The sequence below is a fragment of the Ochotona curzoniae genome, unplaced genomic scaffold (assembly GCF_017591425.1).
Source record: "Ochotona curzoniae isolate NIBS_2020 unplaced genomic scaffold, NIBS_Ocur_1.0 patch423, whole genome shotgun sequence".
In the NCBI taxonomy this organism is placed as follows: Eukaryota; Metazoa; Chordata; class Mammalia; order Lagomorpha; family Ochotonidae; genus Ochotona; species Ochotona curzoniae.
In genome coordinates, this window is record NW_024466999.1 from 572,787 (window position 1) to 591,483 (window position 18,697).

The 18,697-nt window shown below is 47.9% G+C and overlaps 1 protein-coding gene and 1 long non-coding RNA gene across 3 annotated transcripts in view; one reads left to right on the forward strand and one right to left on the reverse strand.

The window, feature by feature from the left end:
• LOC121167690 overlaps positions 1-2,062 on the forward strand; it is a 10,622-nt gene extending 8,560 nt beyond the window's left edge. Inside the window, exon 3 of the long non-coding RNA XR_005885626.1 lies at positions 1,612-2,062. This is a non-coding gene — a long non-coding RNA (uncharacterized LOC121167690). The remainder of the gene's footprint in view (positions 1-1,611) is intronic.
• The window catches only part of LOC121167687 (UPF0183 protein C16orf70), a 26,595-nt gene extending 12,634 nt beyond the window's left edge, over positions 1-13,961 (reverse strand). The window contains exons 1-3 of one of the 2 annotated variants that reach the window (XM_040997241.1): positions 13,705-13,961; positions 6,473-6,555; positions 3,101-3,184 (exon numbers count right to left, since the gene is read on the reverse strand). In XM_040997241.1, coding sequence (XP_040853175.1) covers positions 3,101-3,184; positions 6,473-6,555; positions 13,705-13,768 — 231 coding nt within the window. In that variant the 5' untranslated portion in view covers positions 13,769-13,961. The remainder of the gene's footprint in view (positions 1-3,100; positions 3,185-6,472; positions 6,556-13,704) is intronic. The other variant, XM_040997242.1, reaches the window with a different exon arrangement.
• Between the last annotated feature and the right edge of the window lie 4,736 nt (positions 13,962-18,697).

The window sequence follows — 18,697 nt, forward strand, 5'->3', positions numbered from 1 at the left end:
GTAACTGTTTTAATCCTATTTTCTGGAAAGCCCTGCTCCATCTGCCGGGCTGGCACAGCCCCTAAGCAAGCCAACCCTTTCCTTCCCACCTGGCTGTACATTTCACTCGTACATCTGACTCACTGGTTTGCACAGGGAAGGTGCTACATGCACATCAGGCAAATCTGCCTGCTGTGAAGCTAGTTAGGGCAATGTGAAGCTTGCAAGCATAAAAATAGGTACAGGAGGGCACAGCGTGGTGGCCCAATGGCTAGAGTCTTTGCCTTGAATGTGCCAGGATCTCATATGAGCACTGGTTCATATCCTGACAGCTCTGCTTCCCATGCAGCTCCCTGCTTGTGGCCTGGGAAAGCAGTAGAGGACGGCCCAAAAGCCTTGGGACCCTGCACGAGTGTGGGAGACCCGGAAGAGCTCCTGGTTCTGGATCAGCTCAGCTCTAGCTGGTGCCGCTGCTTGGGGAGTGAACCATCAGATGGAATATCTTCCTCTATCTCTCCTGCTCACTCTTATGTATCTGACTTTGCAATAAAAATAAATCTAAACAAACAAAAAAACCCCACAGGTACAGGAGGAGACAGTATCCTCTTCTGAATGCCCAGCTGGCACATCATTTCACTGAGGCCAGGGCTTTGTGCTTGCAGAGGGCTTCCATCTTCAGAGCTCTGCTCGTAGCTACTCTGCCTCCCCAGCTGCTAACCCTACAGCTGACAATTAGCCAATGAGCCCAGAAAGATAAATCTGCCATCTACCCTGTGGGGCAGGCCTCCATAACGTTCCCCCTTGTCATTGTCACCTACCAGTCAACAGTTAAAATAAACAGATATGGATAGATAGATAAGGGGCTACTATAGTTGCATAGCAAGCTAATCCTATGTGTGTAAGCACCAGCATCCCATACCAGCACTAGTTCATGTCCTGGTTGCTCCACTTCTGTTTCAGCTCCTGGCTTCAGATCAGCTCAGCTCTGGCCATGTGGCCATCTGGGGAATAAACCAGCAGAAGGAAGACCTCTCTGTCTCTCCTTTTTCTGTAAATCTCACTTTCGGGCCCAGAGAGATGGCTTAGTGGGTAATCTTCACCTTGCATGCGCTGGGATCCTATAAGGCACCGGTTTGTGTCCCAGCTGCTCCACTTCCCATCCAGCTGCCTGCCTGTGGCCTGGGAAAGTAATAGAGGATGGTCCAATGCCTTGGGACCCTGCACCCATGTGGGAGACTCAGAAGAAGTTTCTGGCTTAGGATCGGCTCAGCTCTTGCCATTGTGGTCACTTGGGGAGCGAACCAGTGGAGAGAAGGTCTTTCTGTTTCTCCTCTCTGTAAATGACTTTCCAATAAAAGTAAACAAACTTTTAAAAAGCTGCCTTTCGAATTAAATTGTAAAGAGTGAAATTTAAAAGTACATATATATGTTAAAACTAGGCTTATTTTGATTTATTTGAAAGGAAAACAAAAGGACTAGCATACAGACACAGGTACTGATCTATTGACTGGCTTACTCCCCAAACGCCTGCAATAGCCCAGGCTGGCCCTGATCAAAGCCAGGAGCTCAATGCAGATCCCCCATGTGGGTGGCAAGGATCCTACTATTGAGCCCTGATTTGCTCCCTTCCAGGGTGTGAACTGGCTTGGAAACAAGAATGGAAAATGGAGCCAGGACTTGAACCCAGGGACTCTGACACAAGCATCCCAGACAGTGGCTGACCTGGCTCACCAAGCCCGTCCCTCAAGAACTATCTGTGAAGGGTAGTTGTGTTATTAGGTTAGTGGTCCCCTAATCTATGATGTTACACTGAAGCTTATCCTGTGCCCTTTCACACTGGTGACAGGAGGTTCTCATGGCATCCCTCGATTTTCCCCTGTGCTATTTCACTCTGCAGCTTCTTGTGACAGGCTGCTGAGAATGGGGAAGTACTCGATTCTTTTTTCAGAAAGGCTACCCAACCTAACCAAAACAATGGCTCTACTACACTACTGCCTGGAGTCCAACAGTCAGCCTTGTGACTCTGAGGCATGAGCTTGGCATCACATGACCTTCCTGGGATGCCAGGGCCCATGTAACTATATTCAAAACATCCGGGACTGAACAGGTGCTAGGCAAACTACATCTGAATGCCAATTAAGGCAGCCATGAATCCCAGCATACTTGTTTACATTTCCTCAAGTAGGTTAAAGGATCAACTTGTTGCTGGTGGCATCAAGTCCAAGCTCCAACCTTCTAAGGAGTTTCATTTCCTATCTCCCAAGCCACGATGACACAAGAATGAAGTTTAAGAAACAAGATATAAAAACTTGATTTATAGTTGATTGGTCTAATTCTGTAGGTAGGTCCCATGTTTTTAATACTTAAATACAGCTTAAGGGCAACCTATGCCAGATACTCAGCTAGTCTTAATTTTCCTATTCAAAACCAAAACGCGTTCTCCATAGCATGTTCCACATTTTTTTTTAAAGTAAGATGCGTAGAGAACTGGATTGGAAATGCAACATCCAGAACTAGAACCAGTGCCCATATGGGAATGCCAGTGTCCCAGACAGAGGCTTAGCCTACAGTGCAACACTGGCCCTTAAACATATCTTAACACTCTTATTCCAGAGCGTAAGATGGCAGCCTTTCCTAGCCTTTTTTTTTTTAATTTATTTTTTAAAAAAGGTTTATGTATTTGAAACAGCTACAGAGAAAAACCAAGACCTTGTATGTGCTACATCACTTCCCAAATGGCCTCCGTGGTTGGGGACAAGCTAGACCAAAGTTAGGAGCCAGAAGTGTCATCCAGGTCTCCCGTGTGCGCAGCAGGGACCTAAGTACTTGGGCCATTTTTTACTGCTTTCTCCAGGGAGCTAGCTTGGCAGTGGAACAGCCGGGACGCCGAGCAGTGCTCATGTAGGGTGTCGGCACAACTTGGACCTTGCTGTCCTAGCCCCTTTCAAATAACCCCAACCTATCAGAGAATCATGCAGAACCTCGTCCCTACACTGTGATGGTCTCTAAACCAAGGATGGCCATAGCAACTTACAAGTTTATGAAACATTTCACAACAGCATGTACCAACCAGAAAAACTGGCTCAGCTGGAAATGAAACATTAGTTGTTATTATAGTTACCTTAAGTCTCTGATTGAAAGCATCAAACAGTAGTTTGATCCCATCCTGAGTCAGGTTAAGAATGAGGTCGTGGCTTAAAGGAGACTGCAAAACAAAAATAAAACACACTTTGAACCACTGATTTCTTCACCAGCATCTACTAAAAAGCCTTACTGTATAAATGCAATGCACAGGGAATACCTAATTGCGGGCAGTCCCTCCCCACCGCCCCAAGCTAATGAAGTTTGGAAGCCAGAAAAAAAAATGTGAAGTGTACTTCCAGCCTGCACTTCTGCTTTATGACAGTGGGTGCAAAAACCCTCTTTTTCCCAGGCTTCAGTCTAAATGCCTGGGTGAAAAGGACAACGCCATTAGCATATAGGTCACTGTCTTTTGGGCTCCAGGGTTCACAGACTTGAGTCTGCTGCCATCAAACCTGCAGAGCAGTCAGTGAGGATGCAGGATATGTGAAAAGCCCACAGCCCAGACTCAGCAGACAAGGCTTCTGCACATCAGCTGAAGCCACACTCATTCACCAAGCTCCTTGTTCTCTGCATGGCACACAGTTTACTCTGAACACTTTAGGCTAAGTTCTGTAACAAAAATACTTCTTGACACGGTCATACACGAGACTGCACTCTTTCTCCTTCTCTCTGCCCGCTTACCACCACTCCACATCACACATGCTCTTCCTAGAGAGCTGCACCTAAGACCCGATCACCGCGCCTAAGAACTGGTCACAGCTCTGCATTTTCTCCTGAATCCTGGGGAAAAGGGAGCAGCAGCACAGAGCAGGGAACAGAATCCTGGTGACCTCTGGGGACTCTCACAAACTTCTCTCAGCTTTGGTTTCCTCACAGGCACACCTTCATCTCTTTCCTTCAAGCTGTTTTGCGGACAGAGACAGTAGGTCAGAATGCACCAGGACAGCAGCTGGCACACAGCACTCCTCGGTAGCTGTCCAGTCAGTCAACATTTCAAGGATTCAATGACTGAAGACTCCTCAGTGCTGACCGAGTCTGTGCAGTAGCACAAGAAAAAAACACCAAGCATCCACATTTCTGGTCTTCTCAAAAGTAGCACACAGGTGCCCAGAGGATTTACATTAGTTTCTTTATGGAGCTTCTCGAGGTAGACAGGTAGATGATGGAGGACAGAAACCTGGGCATTAAAGCCAGATGCTATTGCCAATACAGGCCTCACCAAGAAATTTGCTCCCAAGAGCTTTAGAAGATTAGCTCAGACTGTTTGCTCTTCTGCGTCACTGGCCTTCCAGAGGTAGCAAGAACATGACTGGTAAAAACTAGAAAGACGTTAAAATTTTCCAGTACATCTGTGTGAGTGTCTAAGCCATGAGGTCTCAAGCAAGGTAACAGAACAGTGAACCTCCACACTGGGCTACCTACTCTCAACCCAGACACAAAGTTCTATTTTGGACAGGCTCATTCCAGATGCAAACAAGATAAGGCAACACTTTAGTTCCTTCAGATTTTTGCTTGGAGGCAGAATGCAGGGAAGATCTCAATTTTCCTATTCTCTCTCAAATACTATTACTACACAATTTTCAAAATCAAATCATTCTCAAATTAATATTTCTTTTTATTGCAAAGTCATTTTTTTATTGGAAATACTGATTTGAGGGCCTGGTACTAAAAGTTCTTGCCTTCCACGTGCCAGGACCCCATATGGGTACCAGTTCTAATCCTGGCGGTACTGCTTCCCATCCAGCTCCCTGCTTGTGGCCTGGGAAAAGCAATTGAGGACAGCCCTAGGCACTGGGACCCTGCACCTGCATGGGAGACCCAGAAGAGGCTCCTGGCTTCACTTGCGGAGTGAATCATCAGACAGAAGATCTTCCTCTCTGCCTCTCCTTTGTGTATATCTGACTTTCCAATAAAAAAAAAAAAAAAAGAAGTCTTTTAAAAAAATTATTTACTTGAAAGGAATAAAGAGACAAAAACCAGCTGTTGAACTCTCATCTGCCTTTGCACTGCCCCCATGCATCAACTGAATAGACCAGGCTAGGCCTAGTCAGAAGCTAGCAACTCAACCTGGGCCTCCCACATGTATAGCTGGAACTTACCTACTTGAGCCATCAGTGCTGCCTCCCAGAGTCCGCATTAGCAGGGAGGAGAATCAGAAACAGAGCTGACGCTAAAATTGAAGCTTTCTGACAGGGGTTGCAGGTGTCTTATGCTAAATGCTTGTCTCCCTCTTTTGTGTTTAAATGTGAGGTAGTTTCCCCATGGCCTAATAGTGATAGCTGGATTAGGCTACAGTTGAACTGAGAGCAAGGTGAAAAATCAACCATCTACCCTTCACTATAAATGAGAAACCACATTAGTACTGTTTCAAAGAACCCCTTGGGAACACCTGTGAATCTGTCCTATTGCAGGCACCCTGCATAAATACCTACACCCCTGCTTGGAGAGCGAGCACCCCTCTTCTCAGAAAGATGCTTGACAGAATGGCTCACCATACTGGCAAAAACATACAGGACTGCCCAGCGAAAGTTCTGGGTATAAGTAACAGGTCCGATTCTGATTCTACTCTCGGCCAAAGCAGGAAGCGTCACAGAAAGGTTACCCACCTATCTTGTGCAAAACTCTTGTTAAAAATGAGCTATCAGTTGCTTTAGGATTGGAAATTAATTGGAACATGTGGTCCTGAAACCATCAGACCATTACCCTGCGAGTCAGAAAATCCATCGAGGATATCCTTGAGTCTCTGCAGGCTCAACATGATCTCTTGAAGCTTGTGACATATGGGTTGCTCTGCATGGCAAGCAGCCCGTCACAGACAAACTGTGCTTCACAGCTCAGTAGCGAGCGACTGTGAGTGGGAGACATCCAGTGACAAGGCTATATGCACTACTTTTCAGTCTGGTATGCTCTGCCAGCTAGCAATCTGTACCACAACAATCCTTCCTAAAAATATCTGTTTATCTGAAAGGTAGAGTTGACAGAAACACCTCAAGAGATCTTCTGGTTCACTCTCCAAACGTCTGCACCAGTTTGTGCTGGACCCAACTGCCAGGAACCCCTGCTGGGTCTCCCGTGTGGTCAGCCAGGTGCCCATCATCTGCTGCTTTCCCAGATATGGCAGTAGAAAGGTTAGTCAGAAGCTGGGTCCATGTCACAAGACAATGCCTGCCCCTACAGTAATCCTGAGCACAAACTAACCAGCAAAGCAGAAGAGGCAAGTGATGGCAAGCACACTAGAGGACCAGGTGACTTCAGAAGTTTCTAAGGGCCAGTAGGTAAGTCAAGACAGACAAAACTGGTCCAATTGTTACTGTTGTTCCAAACCCAGCAGCACCAGATAATCGAGAATAGTCACAACACTTTTGGAGGTGACAATTACTGAGTTTAAGAAACTTTAGCCACCACTCACCTGTTCACTGTAGAGAACCTGGACATTTTTGATGATGCGACAGTGCTTCTGAAGAATGGCTACTGCCTGAGCCAGAGGCATGCCTGAAATAAAGCAAGAATACCTGTGTGATTACTTAGGCTATCCATTCTGATAGCTACCTCTGTGTGGGCACTAAGCCCTGCAGGGGAGCCCAAGGAAGGGTGGTGTTGGGGGCACTGACAATTTCCTGCCCTGTGATTGGCCCTTTGCCCTGATTGGTCTGCCTTGGTTATCTTTAAGCTGATTGGACAGGTTTGACAGATAAGCGGGGGGGGGGGGGGGGCCTGGCGGGGGAGGGGCGCCAGCATAACAGAACGGAAGATCGGAATAAAGCGCCTCAGAGACTCTCTCTCAAGTGTTGGGTGATTTCTTCCGTGGGATGGGAGGACCCCCATAGGGTGGTACTACTAAAGCTTAGAAAGGTTCAAGGAGAAGCAGAGCTAGACAAAGGAGAGCAACAAGCACTGAGGGGACAGTCAGGAGGGGAGCGCCTGAAGGATTCCTGGGAATGCAGGTCTGTTACATTGATTTCTTGACTGGGAGACCATGGACCCAGCCCTCACTCTGCCAGATTACTTATGACCTGGGGCATGTCCTTTCTTTTCCTCTGTGGCATTATGTCTCCTTATTGCATAAATGAGGACCTGTTGAGAGCACATGACTTGTAAGGGCCCATCGAAAAAGTTTCAAAATTGAGACAGGTATTGTGAAAGAGCATCTTAAACTTCTGCTTTGAGAACCTGCATCCCAAATCAGTGCGCCTGGGACCAATTCCCATCTCTGCTTCCCATCCAGCTCATGATGGCTCAAGCATCTGGGACCCTGTCACCCTAAAGAGACCCCGGCTCCTGGCTTCAGCCTGGCCCACTGCTGATTGTTGTGGGTGGCAGCTGGGGAGTGAACCAGCGATATAAGATACATTATCTCTCACCTCTCAAAAAAATATTCCTAAAAACTAAAATTTTGAAATCACATCTATTGGAATCACTTGACTTTATAAAGAACTTAAACTGGATTCCTGCTTGAAAATCCACAGAAATTTAACTCTTAAAACTGGGATTTTAATTCATGGCCCATTATAAGCAGATTTAAGCATATTTCTTAAGTCAGATCCCAACGACATATCAAATATTAAAAAAAAAAAATTTGTGGGGTTGGATCTGTGGCATGGTAGTGTTAAACCTCCACCTGCAGTGCCAGAATCCCATACAGGCACTGGTTCAAGTCCCAGCTGTTCCATTTTTAATCCAGTTCCCTGATTATGGCAGTGGAAGATGGCCCAAATTCTTGAGCTCTGCATCCACATAGGAGACCTGGGAGAAGCTCCAGGTTCCTGGCTTCAGATCGGCTCAGCTCTGGCAATTGTGGCTACTTGGTGAGTGAACCAGTGGGCAGAAGATCTTTGTCTCTCCTTTCTGTAAATCTGACTTTCCAAGATAAATAAATAAACCTTTATATAAATAAAATAGAAGAAATATAGCCAAGAATTCCATTAAGTTCTCTATGTAGGTGTCCAGGGTCCAAGCAAATGAGTCATCACCTGTTGTCTCGAGGATGCAGTAGCAGAAACGTGGATCAGAAGTGGAGCAGCTAGGACTGGAACTAGGCACTGGGAAGTACTATGTGGGAATCTCGGCTTAACCCTCTGTGCCACAGTGCCTGCCTCCCCATTCTTAAGTTGAACCAAATTTAAGGGGATCACAGGCTAGCTTATTGTATTAAATAATTAACTTTTCAGTTTTCTATAGCATAAGACTGGCATAACAGTACAGGCTTTAAAAAGTTTGTTAATGTGAACAACTTAGGGCTGACATTGTGGCCTAGTAGATTCGGCCTCTATTTGTGGTGCTGGCATCCCATATGGGGACCAGGTTGAGACCTGGCTATTTCATTTCCAATTCAACTTCCTGCTAGTGTGCCTGGGAAGGTGTGGAGGCAGCTCAACTGCTTGGGTCCCTGCACCACATGAGACCTGGAAGAAGCTCTGGCTTAAGATCAGCCCAACCATGTGGGTATGGGGGCTATTTGGGGAGTAAATCAGTAAATACAGTCCAAGTCGCTGTGGGGTCCCCTTGTGGAGTAAACCAGTGGATTGAAGATTTATTTGTTCTACTCTCTCTACTGATCTGCCTTTCAAATAAAATAAATCCTAAACACACACACACGGACAAGTGAATACATCACTCAGCCTAAAAGAACATCTGCAGGGTCTCTCCAAAGGGAATCTGTACCACTCCTGGAAAATGGATAAGCTCAGGTGCCAGGAAAAAAAGGCCACCGGCTTTTCTAATCCACGTGGTGCCAACTTGTGTCTTCAGAGGGTTCTTTTCCACTTAACCACACCCAAGTCCTTGTCTCGTTATATCATTTAGATTCTGAGTTATCCATGGAAACACGCTCAAAGGAAGCAAAGCAGCCAGAGTGCACGATTAACATGCAGACAGTGGTAAAGGAGGGTTACAAGAGGCCACCCAAGGGACTGAGTGCTCAACAGCACAGAAAGGGAAGGGCTGCCCCTGCTCCAACAGAGCCATCAGCCTTCTAAACCACACTAACCTATTTCCTACAAATCTCATCAGTCAACTGCTTATAACCTTCCAGTGGCTTCCCATTACATCGAACAAGATCCAAATACTACACCACGACCTGAAGTTCCCAAACATTCTGGATCATGTCCATCTCTCTTCCCAGTGCTCACCACTTTATTATATGTCAAGCTCTTTCCCTCTGCAGCTTTGCACTAGCACCGGCTGCTGCTGTCGCCATGTTCTTCCCATAGCTGGCTGCTTCTCAAGGTTCATGTCTTGGCTCACAACTCACTTCCCTGACTGCAAATAGGGCCTGGCATAACAGTACCTGCTTAGAAGGCAGGGACTTGCCTGTCTACCATTGCTGCCCAGTCAGCATGCCAGGCATACTTGCAGGTGGCCAGGGTCACCTGGGAATCCAAGCCCTGAGGCAGAGCCCTGAGATCTTACACCACTGCAGCCTGTGACCTCCCTCACCCTTGGGGAGTCCCTCATCTCTCACCAGCACTCATCTCTCTCCTCCTGTTCCTCTGAGGGGCCCATATCTCTACCATAAGCTGTATTTCTTCAGTGCATCTCTCAGTCAACCACCCAGTTTCTGACTCACCCTTCAAAGTGTTTTGTGTAAACATCTAAGGGCAAATAAAAGCTCACAGATTAAAAAGTGACCTCGTCATCTTTGCATTCAAGTTTTTGTTTACGACTTCTAACATCCACCCAGTCTCAGGCCAGAGGTATCTAGATTCCTCTTTCCCATCTCTCCAAAGCTAGTCTCCAAACTGCTCTTCCTACCTCAAACAGTGCCCACAATGAGGGTATGCTCTTTCCCACTGAATCCAGACAGGCCCTGATAGGGTACCAATCAGCTACAATCCAATGTAACCTGGAGCCTGGGAAATTTTCTTCTTCCACCAGTTCATCAAGCTCCAAATATAGACACCAAATGGTTTGCTGTTCCCTGTACACACCACCGGCCCTTCCTTCCCACTGTTTTTGCACTCTCCTTCCCTATAAACTTAACTGAACCCCCCAGGTTGGATCAAGTCCCTTTCCCTCTTCTCAGTGCCATATGCATATGCGGGGGTGATCTGGCTGGCTAGGCAGAGTCCGCTTCCTCCCTCACTACTCCATGTGTGTCCCTCCTGAAGCTTTGTGCTCAGTTGACGAGGACGGCCAACCCTGCTAGAGGAGGACCACTCTTTGGTCAAGGGCCTATGAGTAGCTGTGCTCCCCTGCTAGGACCTCCCAACAAGCTCCCAGGGTCCACAGGGCCCTGTTCATCCTGTACTTTACTATAACAGAAAGAACTATTTCTGTAAGCCCTCCTTATGACTAAACTCAGTTCTTCCAGGCACAAGACCAATCGTATCACTTTCTCATGTTTGTGAGCAGAGCTCCTGGTGGTAAATGTCGGCTTTGAAACAGTAAACCTTCAGTTTCTGCAGAAGGTAATCTCAAGGAGGTCATTTTCTTCAAATACACCTTTTTTGACTATTTTTTTAAAAAGATTTCTTTCTTTTTATTGGAAAGTCAGATATACACAGGGGAGGGGAGAAAGAGAGGGAAAGATCTTCCATCCGATGATTCACTACCCAAGTGGCCACAAGGGCCAAGCTGAGCCAATCCAAAGCCAGGAGCCAGGAGCCTCTTCCAGGTCTCCCACGTGGGCACAGGGTCCCAAGGTTTTGGGCCGTCCTCGACTGCTTTCCCAGGCCACAAGCAGGGAACTGGATGGGAAGTGGGGCAGTCGGGATTAGAACTGGTGCTAATATGGGATCCTGGTGAATGCAAGGTAAGTACTTTAGCCACTAGGCTACCGTGCTGGAACCTGGCCATTTTCAAAAACAGACTGAGAAGCCTCCACGTTATGCAGCCCTCAAGTGTCATTCCCCCAAATACTCACATTTGCACTTTACCACTGGTCAAACCATTAAGGACGCTTCCAGACACTTGGCCTAATCTCGGTTTTCCTGTAGTGCTGGCAGTTCCTTCATCTCAACATCACACCAAGACCAGGAAGGCAGCCAAGAAGCTGATGCAGCTTTCTACCATGATGCCAGGCGGACGGACTACTGCAAGATCCCGATACATCTGAATCTGCACAGACTCTAATAACGGTGCTGACAAAGCTGAGCCCCTCCTCAAAAAGGGAAGCGGAAATCAGGATTCAGCAACTTGTCTGTCATGCCCATGTCTGAGCCTAGCAGATGGCGGGAACAAGGCCTACCTTTCAGGGCTGTGCGGACAAGAGATGACGACTGCCTGCACTCCTAAAGCAGGTCATCTCCCAGACCTACCACTAGCCAGCTGACCCAAAAGCAGGTTGAATGTCTTGGGGATAAGAAAGGAAGCTTTTGGGCCCGGCGCGGTGGCGCAAGTGGTTAAAGGTCCTCACCTTGCACGCCCGGGATCCCATATGGGCACCGGTTCTAATCCCGGCAGCCCCGCTTCCCTTCCAGCTCCCTGCCTGTGGCCTGGGAAGGCAGTCGAGGACAGCCCAAAGCTTTGGGACCCTGCATGACTATTAGTGTCTCACTTGGTGGACATCTTTATTTTTCCAATGAGATGATTTTAAAGCCCTTAAGGCATCAGCAACAGGCCCCTGTATAGGCTTTCCCCTAAAGTTTAACTCAGGACCTAATGTACAGAAATGTTCTTTAGTTTTTCGCTGCTACTTAAAAAGAAAAAAAAAAAAAACTTAAAGATTTATTTTTTATTGGAAAGGCAGATATACAGAGAAAAGGAGATACAGAGAGAAAGATTTTCCATCTGCTGGTTCACTCCCTAAGTGACTACAATGGCAAGAGCTGAGCTGATCCAAAGCTAGGAGCCAGGAGCTAGGTGATTTTTCTGGGTCTCCCATGGGGGTGCAGGGTCCCAAGGTGTTGGGCCATCTTCTGCTTTCCCAGGCCACAGGCAGGGAGCTGGATGGGAAGTGGAACAGCTGGGACATGAACTAGCGCCCATATGGCATTCCAGCATTTGCAGGACTAGGCTTTTAGCCACTAGGCTATTGCGCTGGGCCTGCTACTTAAAATTTTAATAAGAGGCCAGCACTGTGGCACATTGCAATGCCAACATCCCATATGGGAAGTAGTTTGTGTCCCAGCTGCTCCACTTCCAATCCAGCTACCTGCCAATGCACCTGGGAAAACAGCAGAAGGTGGCCCAAGTTCTTAGGCCCCTGTACCCACATGGGAGACCTGCAAAAAGCTCCTGGTTGCTGGCTTTGGTCTGACCCAACATCAGTCACTGCAGCCATTTGGGGCATGAACTAGCAAATGGAAGAACACTCCCTTGCTCTCTATAACTGTGTCTTTCAAATACACCTTTAAACTTTTAATTATTTTCTATTTTTTAAGAGACAAACAGACCAAAAGACCTCCCATCCACTAGTTCACTCTTCAAAGGCCCAAACTGGCTATGGCTGAAGTCTGGAAACCCCGGAGGTAGAAGCCTAAGTGAGTCACTACTGCTGCCTTCCAGGGTTTGCACTCCCAGGAAGCTGGAGTCTGGAGCCAGATGAGGAGCTATCTTTGCAGCTCAGCAGGCACACCTGCCATGCCAGCAACCCACAGCAGTACTGCCTACAGTCCCAGCTGCTCCACATCCTACCCAGCTCCCTGCTAATGACCTAGGAAAAACAGCTGATGGCGGCCCAAGCAAGTCCTTGGGTCCCTGCCACCCACACAGGAGACCCAGATGAAGCTTCTGGCTGGGGTTCTGGATCTTTACAGCACAACAGAGCCCATCCCCACAGCAAGAATTCTGTCAGGAGTGACTTAAGTTCTGAGAGAACAGTCTTTCTCCTGCCCTGCGCGTGGGGCCTACCAGCAAGTCACATGGCCAGGTTTCTCCAGGCAGTTGTCTGTGCCTCGGCAGACATGGGTCTTTGAAACATGCAAGCATGAGCTATTACCCAGAGGAGCCGTGACTCAGTCCCAGAGCCCACACGAGAGGGACAAAAGTTCAGGCCTGCACAAACAAGCATCACCCTGGCCGCTCCCCACCCCCTCTTGTTCTCAGAGCCGTGACATCCAAGTAAACACACTGGGGTTTCTGAGGGCAAACTGCCTTAACACATCAAGATGTGGAAGGAAGAGGGTGGGGGGAGCCAGCTGCGCCAGCGAACCCCAAAGCCACCAGTCCATGGGTTAGGAACCATGGGTTACTCTCCCCCCAGCTTGTCATTCCATTTAACCTTTATGGCTCACAGCTGAGCTCTGGGTTTGGGAAGACACCATCACAGCGGCCGCATTTCAGAAGGCAAGCAAACAAGTCAGAAGTTCCTCACACACACACCCCTCAACTTCTTCGACCAGACCTCCAAATGTTAATTTCTCCAAAAAATGGGAAATGCACCGCTTATTGGGGGCGGAGACAGGCTCCGTCAAATGGGCAAGGGAAAAACAACACGACCGATAACGCCGGCCGACCGAGCGCGGACTACTCCAGCTGACCGCGTTCCGAGGAGCAGAGCCGGCCACGAAGCAAGGGCTCGCGGCGTGCAGCTTTTATCACCGCCGTCCCTCGAACCCCTGGAAGGACCCTGCGGAGGCCCCGAGAGCCGCGCAGCGACTGACGGCCGCATCGAGTCCTGGCTGCCCCGGGCATGAACAGCTGAGGGCCCCAGGAGGCGGGAAGGGTCCCAAGGGCAGTCCTGGCGGAGGACCCCGGACTCACCCAGAGTAAATTCCCATTGCTCGTTCCCCAGAGAGCGTTCAGGCACCACCTCCAGGTCCAGCATTGATTCGGCTCGCCGGGCCCCGGGCGGCCTCCCTGCAGCAGCGCACACCGGACTGGAGCTGAGGACACAAAGCGGCAGCTGCTGACCCGCCGTCCCCGCCGCCCCGCGAGGCGACCCTGCTGTCCTCCTGCAGTTCTGGCCGGGCGGCGGCGGCCCCTGCCCAGCGCTACACCTCAACTCACCTCACGACAGCTCCGGCGGGAGCAGCGGAGGCCGGAGGAGCAACTGCAGTAAAAGCGGCCGGCCGAGCCGTAAAGTGCGGCGGGGCGGGGTTGGCAGCGCGGGGCGGGGCTTCGGGCGGAGTCGCGCATGTGCAGTCTTAGAGACAGGCGGCGTGCAGTAGGGTACTTCGTTGAGTCCCTACATCTGCCTACCGCAGTATACACGTTTCCCACGTCTTCTCAAGGAGGTGCATCCCACCTACAACACACACACACCACAGCTACACACTTTGCACATCCGTCCCACCTGCATTCACACACAGCCGGCCCAGCGGGGCAGAAGATTGTGAGGTTGCATAGCACCACGCCGCCTCTCCTCACCCCCGCGGGAGCAGGGACTGTCTGCTGTTGGTTTCCTTGCCCAGAAGTGACTTCTTCCCTGTTCAATCGCCGCTGAAACAAGCTCTGGGTGAAGCCAGGAGCTAGGAGCATACCTTCTGGGCTTCCCGCAGGGATGGCATGGGCCCAAATACATGGCTTAGATCCTGACTCTCCCACCTCCAGGAGAGACCTGGATGAAGTTCCTGGCTCCTGGGTTTGGCTTTACCCAGACCTGGTTGTTAGCAGATTTTGGGGGTGTGAACTGAACCAATGGATGGAAGATTTCTGCCTTCCAAATACATGAATAGAACTTCTAATTTCTTTTTCCTTGAAAGGCAGATTTTTACAGAGAGGTCTTCCCTCTATTGGTTCACTCCCCAAATGCTCAGAACAGCCAGAGCTGAGTTGATCTGAAGCCAGGAATCAGGAGCTTCTTCCAGGCCTCCCACACGGGTGCAGGATCCTGTCTATTTCACCTGGATGGATGCTGTTGGGGTTGAGTAAAAGGGCTGAGGGAAACTCATCAGAAATTGCAAGTATTACTGGAGGTGGCTATCACAGAATGTCAGATGTGAACAGACTGCAGTGTGCATGCTAGTTCAGTAAAGTGCATGCACTGAGAGCCTGGTTTGCATTCAAACTCCAGTTTGGGCCAGTTTTTATAGATCTGGGTCCTATTTCTCTTTGCAGCTCCCTCTTCTGGATACTGCCGGGCAGAGGACTTTCTGGGTATGGGAACTCCCAAATTCTTCCTGGAATTTGATCAATACAGTGTCAAGGCCTAATAGTCCTCCTGGCCTTAGGGAGAGTCCAGGAAAGGGCTGGGACCCACGTAACAGGCTTCTTGGATCTGAGCAAGACTTCCGATGCGCGAGTGCAGGTCTCCTTCCAAGGCAGGATGCTCTCCCCTTATTCAACCACAAAAACGTCCACCCCCTTTTTTTCCCTACAGCCTCTCACACAGTCATACTTACCTTGTGACTTGAAAAGGATGCCAAAACTCACATGTGCAAACTTAGAAGGAAGGAAATGAGTAAGCTTGAAACTATAAAATAGAACACAGACACGAAGGATCTAAATATCACGGTTACTACTGGTGGCACTTGTGAAGACAGGAAAAAGCAGTGTGAAGTGCCATGGAGGAAGTGTGGCCTGGGGAAGCTGTTCCAGGTCCTGCGGTCCTCAGATGGTCTCTCCTGTGGCACGTGTTGACTTCATTCCTTTTCTGCATGAAGTGCTTCCCGCGGCCTTCCTGTCCCTGTGTCACCACTATAACCTGGCAGTGGAGAGAACACATCATCGCAGGAGCTAATATGTGACCAGCTGGGACTTGGGGGTTTTCTCCCACTATATTTTCTTCAGGGAAAAAAGTAAAATAACACATGAGTAATTCAAACAGTGGCCTGTGGCAATCATTAGAGCTATTACGATGAGTCTCTCTCCTGGGAAAAAAGTAGGACTGCAATTTTTCTTAGCCTAGCCCAGCCGAAGTCAGCTGTGGCTATGACTTGCTTGTTCCACTGAAAACGTAAGTCCTGTACATCAATTTCAGGTGACAGTTTCCAAAGCTAGTGCTGCTTTCATGAACTACCTCTTCACAATGGCAGGTAACTTTCTGGTTCTATTCTGCCAGCCTAGATCAAAATCACTGGTGGGTGTTTAACATGAGAGACAAACCAATCTTTTTAAGTTTTGGAACTGATGCTGTGCCATAGTAGATTAAGCCTACACTAGTGGAGCGAGCATCCCTTACGAGTGTTGGGTCAAATCCTGGTTGCTCCACTTCTCATCCAGCTCCTTGTGAATGTGCCTGGGAAAGTAGCAAAGGATGGCCCAGATATGTGGGCCCCTGCACTTATGTGGGAGACTTAGATGCCCCAGACTCCTGTATTTGACCAGCTCAGCTCTGGCTACTGGGGAAATAAACAAGCAAACCAACAGATGGAAGATGCCTTCTTTTTTCTATAAATCCATCCTTTATTCACTCCCCAAGTAGCTGCAATGGCTGGAGCTGAGCCAATCCAAAGCCAGGAGCCAGGTGCTTTTTCTGGGTCTCTCACATGGGTACAGGGTCCCAAGGCTTTAGGCCATCCTCGATTGCCTTCACGAGCCACAAACAGGGAGCTGGATGGGAAGCAGGGCTGCTGGGATTAGAACCAGTGCCCATATGGGATCCCAGTGTGTTCAAGGCAAGGATTTTAGCTGCTAGGTTATCGCACCGGGCCCAAGCGCCAACACATTTTTTTTTTTTTTTGAGATTTAGTTTATTTTCATTACAAAGTCAGATATACAGAGAGGAGGAGAGACAGATAGGAGATCTTCTGTCCAATGATTCACTCCCCAGGTGAGCGCAACAGCCGGTGCTGTGCTGATCTGAAGCAACTGCTTTCCCAGGCCACAAGCAGGGAGCTGGATGGGGAGCGGAGCCACCGGGATTAGAACCGGCACCCATATGGGATCCCACTGTGTTCAAGGTGAGGACTTTAGCCGCCAGGCCACAACGCTGGGCAACCCTTTTTTTTAATTTAAATTTTTTTTGGAAAGGATATAAAGAGAGGAGATAAAGAGGAAGAGCTTCTGTCCACTGATTCACTCCCCAAGCCACTGCAATGGCTAGAGCTGCACCAATCTGAAGCCAGGAGCCTGGAGCCTCTTCTTGGTCTCCCACACAGTACAGGGTCTCAAGGCTTTGAATAGACTGAATTTTTAAAAAGATTTATTTTAAAAGCTTTGAATCAGCTCAGCTTTGGCTCTTGTGACCATTTGGGGAGTAAACCAGTGGTTGGCAGAACTCTATCTCTGCTTCATCTTTCTGTAAAAATCTTTCAAATAAAAAGGAAATAAATCTTTAAAAAGCAAAACTGGGACAGACACTGGATCTAACAGCTACGACATGGCTTGGGATGCAGGTATTCCTATTAGAATGCCCAGGTTTGACTCTTGGCTGTGCTTCTGATTCCAGCTTCCTGCTAATGTGCACGCACCCTATGAGGCAGCAGGTGATGGCTCAAGGGGTTGGCTCGCTGCCACTCATGTGAAAGTCCCCAGTCGAATTCTTGGCTCCTCACAGCCTTAGCTATTCTGGCCATTTGGGGTGAACCAGTGGATGGGAGATTTTTTTTTAAAGATTTGTTTTTATTTGAAAGGCAAAGTTACAGAGAGAGAGGAAGACGAGGAGGAGGGAAAGAAAGGAGAGGGGGGGAGACTTTTATCTACTGATTGATTCCCCCAAATAGCTGCAATGGTCAGAGCTGGACTGGTCCAAAGCCAGGAGCCTGGAGCTTTTCTTGGGTCTCTCACATGTGGCTGCAGGGGCTTAAGAATTTGGGCCATATTTTGCAGGCAAATCAGCAAAAGATGAATTGGAAGTGTAACAGTCAGGACTCAAACTGGCACTGATATGGGATGCCAGCACAGCAGGAGGAAGATTAATCTATAGCACTGGCACCATTTCAAATAAAATAATTATAAATTAATACAGCTTCAACATTTCCCATTAAAAATTTTTCATTCTATTTCCTTTACTCACAATTAAATATTGATGAGTCAACATATACAATGAAAACTTTTCTTCATATCTAATACCAATCACCCAGTAAATTACCACTTTAATTATACATATAAACAAATTAATGAGGTATCCTACATTCTTTTTAAATGTACTAGACAACTGATATCTGAATATTTTCACAATGATACTGCATCTCAAACTGGACATCAAGTTTTCAAAATCTAAAATGAAATGTCCTCCCAAAGCAAGAATTTAAGAGAAAGATAGGGACCCGTTGTGTGGTGCGGGGAAATAAGCTGTTGCTTGTGTCTGTCACTCTGTTTCAGAGTGCTGGTCTGAGTTCTGGCTGCTTTGCTTTACCTCATGCATCCGGGATGGTAACAGAAGAGAGCTCAAACAGGTGGGTCTTTGTCACACATATGGGAAACCCAGAGACTTCCTGGTCCCTCGTTTTGTCCTAGATGTTGTGAACATTTGGGGAGTGAAAATCAGAAAATATAACTCTTTCCCTCTCCTTGCTGTTCTACCCTTCAAATGGATGGATTTAAAATCACCTCAAATTTTAAATTAAAAAAAAAAAAAAAGCATAATTCCTAGGTCTCATGAGCCACATTTCCTGTGTTCAGTAGCCTTACTGCCATGCTGGACAGCATGGATGTAGGTTAACATCTCTAATCAAAGACTTCCTTCTGTCTCTTAGTAAGCTCAATAATGATCTTAACTCTAGGTTGCTTAAAATGCTGTAACCAATGACTAACAGAGTGACTTACCTGTCTTATGGCATACTATATTTAAATGGGCTAAACTGTTTATTCCAGGACTCCATTCTTCATCTGTAATTTTTTTTTTTAGTCTTGAAACACTTTTGGTATGTCA